Source organism: Chaetodon trifascialis, chromosome 10, assembly GCF_039877785.1.
Source record: "Chaetodon trifascialis isolate fChaTrf1 chromosome 10, fChaTrf1.hap1, whole genome shotgun sequence".
Classification (NCBI taxonomy): Eukaryota; Metazoa; Chordata; class Actinopteri; order Chaetodontiformes; family Chaetodontidae; genus Chaetodon; species Chaetodon trifascialis.
In genome coordinates this window covers 8,953,873-8,963,024 of record NC_092065.1, presented here as the reverse complement: position 1 = coordinate 8,963,024, position 9,152 = coordinate 8,953,873, and the positions used below count along the sequence as shown (strand labels likewise).

The following is a 9,152-nucleotide window of genomic DNA, read 5'->3' as shown; positions in this document are numbered from 1 at the left end:
GGCCATAACCAAACAGCAGAGAAAAACAAGTTTAAAAGGCGTTCTGTGGCGAAACCTCACACAGAAAAATAACAAATTTCAGGTCTATTAATTAACGTGTTTAACATGTCTGTGAATCAATTCATCCCCAAATGAATTGACTGTACCTGTCTGCCCTACCCCCTGGACTCCTGCCCTCCTCTCAGCCATCCGCCGTTGCCAAGGTTTCCGTGTACGCGCTGCCTGCGCGAGCGGAGCCGCGCGATTGTCATACAGTATTGCCAGACATGGCGGCGGATCTACAACCCGAGTGGATTTCTTGTCTGCCTTCTTCCTGGAGTTATGGGGTTACTCGGGATGGACGCGTCTTCTTCATTAAGTAATTATCCCTTCAACGAAAACGACTCAAGTCATTTCTGCCCGTTTCTAAATCGAACAAAGTCGCCGTGTAATATTGAATGATTTTCCCTCTCTCAACAGCGAAGAAGCCAAGAGTACAACCTGGCTGCACCCTGTAAGTGGCGAAGCGGTAATAACCGGGCACAGGAAAACTCCAGGTAAGGTGTCCCTTCACGGCTGTCAAGTTTCAATGTTCGCCGTCATGTGCTGCTGTTTGCGCATATCCCCAAACCGAGACTTCCCACACTGCGAGAGAGGCTATGACATCTATGCTCTGTTTCGAAATGCACGAGTGGGCTTTTGTCGCTCGTGCTGTGAAAAGTGAGCCCTCTCATGCCCACCTCTCTGCCCTGCTCGTGCCATTTCCTCGTGAGCCTCAGCCTCTCTTTCAGGCTGGTCAGTCTGTGAAGTTGACGAGTGGACGCTAGCTTCTTCTTAACTTGTAAAACGACGGCTTTTTACCAACAACCACTTTGGTTTTTAGAGGCATTTTATTTTGTTTTTAATAGACTGACGCCTTCTCTCGACCGTATCACCAGTGTGATACGTAGACTTGATGGCAAATCGATCGGTTAACAGACAGATCCCACCGAACAGCGATATCCTATTTGACAGGTATACAGCAACAGCTGCTGTCGACTCAAGTGCTAGTCGAGGTTAGCTGTAAATCTACCGAATTAGCTTCCGCCACGATGCCACTTCTAAAATCCCTTAACTAGTCTTAAACGCAGTGTGTTACATGGTAAAATCAGCTCTTTGCTGTGTGTTATACTGGCGACGGTACCATGCGGCTAACTATGTAGCAGCCTCCTCATTCAAGTCTCTTCAAAGCATTCCCACTAATGTTGTTGAGTGGCTGCTGCATCTCAGTAGGTCTTCAGCTAACAATTACTGGTTTTTGCTCTGTCTTAGGCTGAATAGATTGAGTTATAAGTCAAAATTTTCTGAAATTTCCCATAACCCAAACCCATTACTGCTCAAGCAATTAGTTGATTAGTGGATTTGTTGATTGGCAGAAAATGAATTACATGCATTGTGATAACCGATTAATCATTTAAGTAATTTTTCTTCTCAATTACTTTAATTTGTCTCATGTAATAAAGAATTGAAAATCTTCGTGTTTTGGATGAATTGTTTGGCAAAACAAGCAATGCCAGAGATTACATCAGTTACATTGAAAGTGTGATGGGTAGTTCTTATCATTTTCATATATTAACCGATTGATCAAGAAAAAAAAAATGACTTAAATGATCTGTTCACTCATTGACTATTATATAAGAAAGCAGCAAATCCTCAAATTGGAAATGCTGGAAACTGTAAATCTTTGGAAATCTTGCTCAAAAAATAACTGAAATGATGACTCATTTTTCAAAATAGCTGCTGATTAATGTTTTTTTGTAGTCTAATAGCTTGACTAATCGTTGCAGCCCTGTATCACAGTGTGTAAATTGACAGCTGGGAATGAATAGCCTCAGTTAATTTAATACACACAGCATCTGTTTGTTCCACCAGTTTGTGTTCACATGTTTTTGTGCACCTCTCCCTCTTTCGCAGACCTACCCACTGGATGGGAAGAAGGATATACTTTTGAGGGTGCACGGTGCTTTATCAAGTGAGTTCAACACCCTCCCTCCACAAGACACCCACCTATCATAATACCAGAACCTGCATACAACAGCTTAACATGCCATATAAATTCAGAGCACTTTCTGTTTAATATCACCATCGCTGCAGCGTGCCTTAATTCCAAACAGGAATTTATTCATTACCAATTTTATCACTTCAAATGAATGAAAAGCTCATTCAAATGCTGCCTTATTCTTGAAAATACGCTGTGTATTAGACGTAAATATTGCATGGTCTTTACCTTTACCTTTACTCCCCGTTTCTCCACTGCAGAAGCCTATTGCAAAAGTTAATGATTACACAGGAACATTGTGCAAATACTAGACAGACACGGGCAAAGTGTGGTTGCTGTCTTCTTGAGAGCTGTTTTTGTTTATTCAGATTCTACTTGGAGAGTTGAGCCAAAGTATAATGCGTTCTCTTTTTCTGACAGTTATTAAACTGTCAGAAAAACTGTTATCCCCCCTGTTTGGGTTTATATGGTCTGCTTACAGTTTAAAATGACACTTGTCTTAAGTAGATGCTGGAAAATGGTTCTGAGGTACATGCCAGCCTACGGTATTAAAGACTTCTTATTGAAAGTCTCCTTCCATTGATTTTGTTTGAACATCATATTCCCTGTATGCTCATTTGTTTGTGGTGTGTGGGCAGGAGAAAATGTGATATATCATCCATGTCCGTGAAAGCACTGTGGTTTGTTCAGTTTGTGCCCCTCTGCGTTTGAAGACGAGGATCTATGTGAATTACATTAGTAGCTGCCGATGTTACGTAGTCGCTGAACTACAGTATATTTCGCATTTTCCGCGCTCTCCTCCATGGTTGCCTGATGTATGCAACTGGTGAAAAGAGATCATAAGCACTGTCATTCAGTCAGCACTGAATCATCATCTGTCCTCAGAATGTTTTAAATCCAAGGATATGAGTTGAAATATTTTGTTATTTTGCATCTCCTAATGAAACACTCCTCTCACAAAGATGGATTTTGCAGATGAATTTCTCTGCCAAAATACAAGAATGCTTCTGTCTGATTGAAGACACTGCAATACACAGGCTACGAATTTAGGATATTATGCCTTATTATCCTCACTGAATCCCCCCTCCGTCTTTGACTTCCTCATGAATTTGAGGCGCTTCATGTGGCAGGTTGCCAGGCAGTCTGACTGAAAGGCAGTAATTTTATATTCCAGTATTTTATCACAGCTTCTCAGTGCAAAACAGACTTGGGGACCACATTCATTAGTTGATCACTGTGATTCTGGCACAGTTCAATGACATAGTAATGTTCTTTGTAAGGCAAGTCACAAACTAATCATGCTGTCCCCTACGGAGTGTGCAGACTGCATTTTGTAAGTGATAAACCATCAGTTTCATGCATTAACTACATTTTAGACACATTCTGAGGTTTAAGGTGAGTTTATGATTTATGTTGAAGAAGTCATTTGAATTCATGTGTTGTGTCCTTAGAAGCTGCAGATGAATTTGTAGCTTTGTTGTAGTGCAAACTCAGTCACAGTATCTTCTATAGAGCCTTCAATAGCTATCCATAAAGGTCACTGTACTGTATCTGAAATACAAGCCTGATTCCAAAAAAGTTGGGACGCTGTGTAAAAAAACACTGCTAGTCCTTTCTGACATATACTCAATTGAAAATGCACAAAGACACTATATTTAATGGTTCACCTCATCAGTTTCATTGATTTTTGGAAATATCCGCTTATTCAGATTTTGATAGCAGCAACACGTTTCAAACAAGTTGAGACAGGAGCAACTAAAGACAAAGTTGTGGAACGCTCCAAAAACACCTGTTTGGAACATTCCACAGGTAAACAGGTTGATTAGTAACAGGTGATAGTATCATGATAGTACCTTGAAAGGCTCACTCGTTGACAAACAGGTGACAATTGAGCGAGGTTCACCGCTTTGTGAACACATGATTGTAGAAAGGATGTTGGTACATGAGCATTCTTTGTAAAAATGTTGTTGGTAAGCACTCCTTTGGATCGACTCCATTCTGTTTTATTTAGTTTTTACATAGTGTCCCAACTTCTTAGGAATTGGGGTTGTATAAGCTAAACCTGCTGTACACAAAGTCTTATTTAATACCTATTTATTTATGTGCTCCTCTGCTGACACCTAAATTTGAAGCTAATGTAGTGTTGCGTGATGACAAGCATTTAAAACCTGCCTCAGTCATCTTAATAGCAAAAGGAAGCATATTGATTACCTGACAAACTAAATATAAATATATCATCCATATATAAACAAACTGCACCAACCATCTGATCCACCACTGCTCAGCAAAGAGGACTCATGGTTTTATTTGTCTGCAAAGAAGCAGGTGAGCCACATGTGAATCACTTGTAATTACAAGCAACGGTTGCAATAAAAAAACTGCAAAACAAAAGCATGTGTTGATCTGGTTTAATTGGGCCGTGGAGAAACAGCCCCAGCATATCTCCTTGTTTTGACCTCAATGAAAATCTGACCAACAATGTGACTGATCATTCCCCAACATTCATTTGTGTCAGACAGTGTTAGTTTAGCAAGTGTCCACAAATATACAAAAATATCCCCAAAAGACTGATTGAGTGCAATGGAGTGAACAGATTAGCTTCCCCTCAGTCCTTTCTCACCTCTGTTTTCCCTCTGACATTCATTAGAGGTGCCTGTCACGTAGCTTTAATGTCTGTCATTTATTTTTGAACATGGCATGAAGGGAACTAACTGAAAGCTAAAGCATGAGCTTCACGTTTGAGATGTATATTATTTTCATATTGTCAGTAAAAAACAACGTTAGGCGTCGTTCTTTTTGTAGTGGGACTACAGAAAACACTAGAGGGCATGCTGCATGCCGCACTGCCAGCTTGCTGGGTGGACTACACTGTTTAATCTGAATGAATGCTGATGCAGATTTTGTGGGTGAAATGCAGATAATTATCCTACATGTAACCAGTAAAACAGTCTGGCTTGTTTGGACTGTTCCACACATTTTCCCAGACTGTTTACTGGAACTGGCACACGGTTGCTCTTTATTGTCTTACTTAAAGCTTTGAGAGTGGTAGTTCTGTGTTGAGCACTGTATATATTTGGGTCATTAGCCTGGCTGCGTGCACTGATAAACGCCTGTTCGAGGCAGGTCACTTTGTCAGTCTTAAATGATGAAGATGCATCTTAGATGTACTTAAACTTGAGTAATTTGGCTGTGTAAAAGCATGCCTGTTAATTTCATTGTGACTCATTGTTTTGACAAGGACTTGTTGACAGGTTTATGTGATAACTGTCTTGGACAGTACTTGGGGCATTCTGAGGCTTAACGTGAGGCTGCCAATAAAAGCCTCTGAAAACTGTCCAAAACCATTAGCCTGATGACAGCTGGATATGCCTTATGTTTTACAGTAGGTTAGCGTTACTTTGTCATCAATTTAGTATCGTTAAGCATTACAAGTTTAGGGTTGTATTTTTGCATTTTTAATACGTGTAAACAAGGGGTAAATAATTGAACCACACACCAACACCCTCCTCTGGTTTCCAGACTCATTGATTCATTTCTATGACTTGAGTCTTTCTTTAGCCTGTGAAAGGATCTGGCCCGTGCACATGCTGGCTGTGTGGCTTGGCTGTTACCATCTAGTTACACAGTGTGAGAATCAAGGAGCAAATTGTGCTGATGTAGACTGTCTTCTGATGGGATGTGTTCGGGAGGATAGAAGGTGCAGATTGTTGGTGTGATAGTGTGGACAAGAGGCATGGCCCATCACAAGATTTGATTATTTTATGGTACTGTGAGTTTTGAATGAGTGAAGGTCAGCGCAGATGTTAATTGAATCAGTCACGGCTTACTGCTCTCCTCAGACTGAGCAGCCTCTTTGGAGTTTCTGGATTGTTTGCAGGTGGCTGAATGCCAACACTTTAGTTTGTGGAGCTGTGTGTCACCTGGCCAGCGCTTGATCCCCCTCTGGCAGACAGTGAGATCATGGCGAGGTGTGAATCTGCAAACTATTTGCCTGTGAATTTCATTCCACCAGTAAAGTCAGTGTGCTGTGGCTGTTTCAATGCTGCCTCTGTTATTATTTTTCTTTTAAAATGTGCTTGTTTGCTTTTGTATAAAGAGCACATACCCATCACACACACACGCACAGTGTAATTGTATCTTCCCATCTGCTTTGGCTCATTTAGGAGAGACTAACGGGTCAATAGCGCACACCCATTAGTCCTAATACATTCAAGTTTTTAAGCCAGTGGCTTTTGGCCCCGGTCTCAACAGCTGAACTTGGCGATAAATCAGAGAACATTGAACTCCATCCAGCCGTTCCAATTATTACTGGTCCTCCAAGAGCTGAAACAATAATCCACACATCCGTGTAACAGGCACTTTCTCCTTTAGATTACCTTTCTGTTACTTTGTACCCTGTGTCGTGAGCTGGAAGACTTATCTGAACTACACTTCTGTGCAAGGATCTGCAGCTGGGCTCTCTGATGCTGCAGATAACATGCCCACATGCAAAATGCTGTCTTCTGCATTGGCTCTGTGCAGTATGCTATATGGAGAGTCAAGCCATTGGACATTTTATTTTCATGACATTTTCTCTGTATCCCTCTCTTGGGTGTACTAGTAAATTCTACAGCCACCCAGAGTGCAGTATCTCTTCAGTTTGTTTTTGTTTGTGACGTAAACCGCATTTTGATGAGACCGTGCCATCTGGCAGATTTGTATTCTCCATTTTATCTCTGTAGCACATAATCCCACATTTTAACTTAAGCCTCATTTTGAACAAGAAGGGGGGGGGGGGACATGATTTGGGCAATTGAAGCAGCATTTTGTCAAAATGTCAGAAGGAGAAATGGGGTGAAGTCAGTTTGACTGGTTCAAATGGCTTAATGTGTTAGTAGGAGAGTGATGACCCTAATTATGAGTTTGATGCCTCATGGATGTAGGATGTATTTACAGCAACTATGTTTATGAATAGACAGGTGCAGATCTCCTGCCAGTTCCCTGTCTTGTGGACTATTCTTGTCTCATTTATCCTGTCTGTAAAAGGAGGGGAAAAAAACGTAACTGCTGAAGCCAAGGCTAATTGCAGTAGGTTACACAATGAGATAGCTGACAGCTTGTTTTGAGGCTAATGAGTGAGGCTCAAACAGCTGACCCTCACTGTGCTGTAAACCAAGAATCTTGCTTGATTGCTGCCCAGTTATTAATGTTTCGTTTGGTGACATTTTGTCTGCCTCCTTTGAGGTCAATTTGCCGCTTCTGAGTCCTCATCAGTATAAAGCGCAACATAAAGTATAAATATTGTACTAGTCTGCTCTGCAACCACTGCTTTCATTAGACACTTCTACTGCTGCATAATTCATCACTCAGAACAGAGGAAAGCATGTCAATTGAAATTTGGCCAATTATGACAAAAATCTCTCTAGTGCATCTCTGTTTAGCTGTTGGCTGCTTTTGCGCTTTCAAGGCCCACACACTGGCTGACTGTACATTTAAACGTAGGAGTATTGGACTGCAGTGATGCGGATCGATATTCAGTTGTGGTGAAAGTCACCCAGAGATAAATAATCAAATCCTCTTTTTGATGACTGTGGTTTCTCATTGATGACCTATTAAAATCTCTGCTTGTCACGACAACAGTGTAAGCTGTGTACACAACATGGGCATATTTCCCTTTATGAACTTGCTTGCAAGTAGTTGCCTGTTTAAACATCCAGCAGATACAGAGCAAGATGTGTTTCTGGCCCCAGGATTAAGTCCAATATTCACTCTCTTTTAGCTCTGTTTTTGGTCTCTACCAACTCCTCACTGAAATATCTTCTGCTAAATGCTCCATTGTGTTCACCGGCTATTTGCTAGCTTTGTCTGTGTGTCTTTTGGTGCTGGGCAGGTAGCTTATATTGAGTTTTTAGAGCTTTTTCGCTGACAACAGCTGCCTGCTGTGTGTACATTTGCTTGCCATATGGTTAAAAATTTCATCAACATTTAGCACCAAATCTAGCATAATGCAAATTAGACATGGGCATTTCATGCAAAAAAATAACTGGGAACTATTCCATTGTTCTATTTTTCCTAATTTAGCGGCAAAATACTGCACATTTTCAGCATACTTAGTGGTAAGTTCTGCTCGATTTCAAATAGTTAAACTCCAGAAAGTGTTACTTTTCATGCCATTTGTCCAAACCAGTACTTCTGTTCATGTCTTGCCTCTTCTCTCTCTAAGTTTCGTCTTTGCAGCTCCAGACACTTCAGACACTGACACTTAAGGGCATCAGTAAAATGAGGCATCTTATCAGAGATCTGAAGAATGGATTAGCATGTCACAGACTTCAAGCATAGGGGATTTGTTTTCATTTTCATGAGTGACATCAGCTAAAGCGAGTGAAAATCCCCACTGCTAGGGGACAATCTGAGGAGTGAGATCACTCTGATTCTCACTTCTTTCTCTGTGGGCTCGCAGCGGCTTTTTCTGTTGCTTAACCTGGAATGTAGTAAAACTTGAGGGTTGAGTTCTTAATCTTTGAAGGCAAACACTACAGACGTCCCTATGAACCCTCCAGAACTGTCAACAACACGGTTATGGCTGACTTTAAGGCCATCTCTTCTCTCCAAGGAATAATCCAAGCTTCAATCTGTGAGCAAAGCCTTATATCAGACCAGATTATGTAACCCTGAAAAACCAGTCACAGTAGTGAAAGCGTGAGAGAGGTGACCAAGTGTTTGGAGTTGGAATTAAATTGAATACAAGATAGGGCTTAATAAGTGCTCACAATTTTGACCTCCACATTTAGACTGATTAAACTCAATAAAGTGAAATATTGACTGTGTACTTAGTGTCTCAAATCAAGTGCTCCCTAGTGAAAAGAAAGCTTTGACCAGTCGTAAGTGTTTGATTCAATCATGCTGTGATTAAGTGCTCTCTGCTTCCAAAACATGATTGCAGCTGCAGGCCAGTGCATTGCCACCACACAGTTAACCTTCAGTGTAATGTAACTCCGGTTTTTAATGCAGGGATCAATTCTTTTTAAGAAATTGGCAGAGAAAGTTGATTAGCTGGAAGGTGTAAAATTTTATATCAGGACGCCTCAAGGATAGCTCCAATTAAATGTCAAGCCACTGTTGTAAATCAATTAGGCTGTACCAATGCCTGTATGTA

General features: G+C 41.0%; 1 protein-coding gene across 14 annotated transcripts in view; it reads left to right on the top strand.

The window, feature by feature from the left end:
- Nucleotides 1-234: 234 nt before the first annotated feature.
- LOC139337128 (pleckstrin homology domain-containing family A member 5-like) overlaps nucleotides 235-9,152 on the top strand; it is an 82,477-nt gene continuing 73,559 nt past the window's right edge. For 8 of the 14 annotated variants that reach the window (XM_070971559.1, XM_070971554.1, XM_070971552.1 and 5 more), the window contains exons 1-3: nucleotides 246-358; nucleotides 460-536; nucleotides 1,933-1,990. In XM_070971559.1, the coding sequence (XP_070827660.1) occupies nucleotides 267-358; nucleotides 460-536; nucleotides 1,933-1,990 (227 nt within the window). In that variant the 5' untranslated portion in view covers nucleotides 246-266. Of the gene's footprint in view, nucleotides 359-459; nucleotides 537-1,932; nucleotides 1,991-9,152 lie in introns of all 14 variants that reach the window. The other 6 variants (XM_070971560.1, XM_070971555.1, XM_070971553.1 and 3 more) reach the window with 1 other exon arrangement.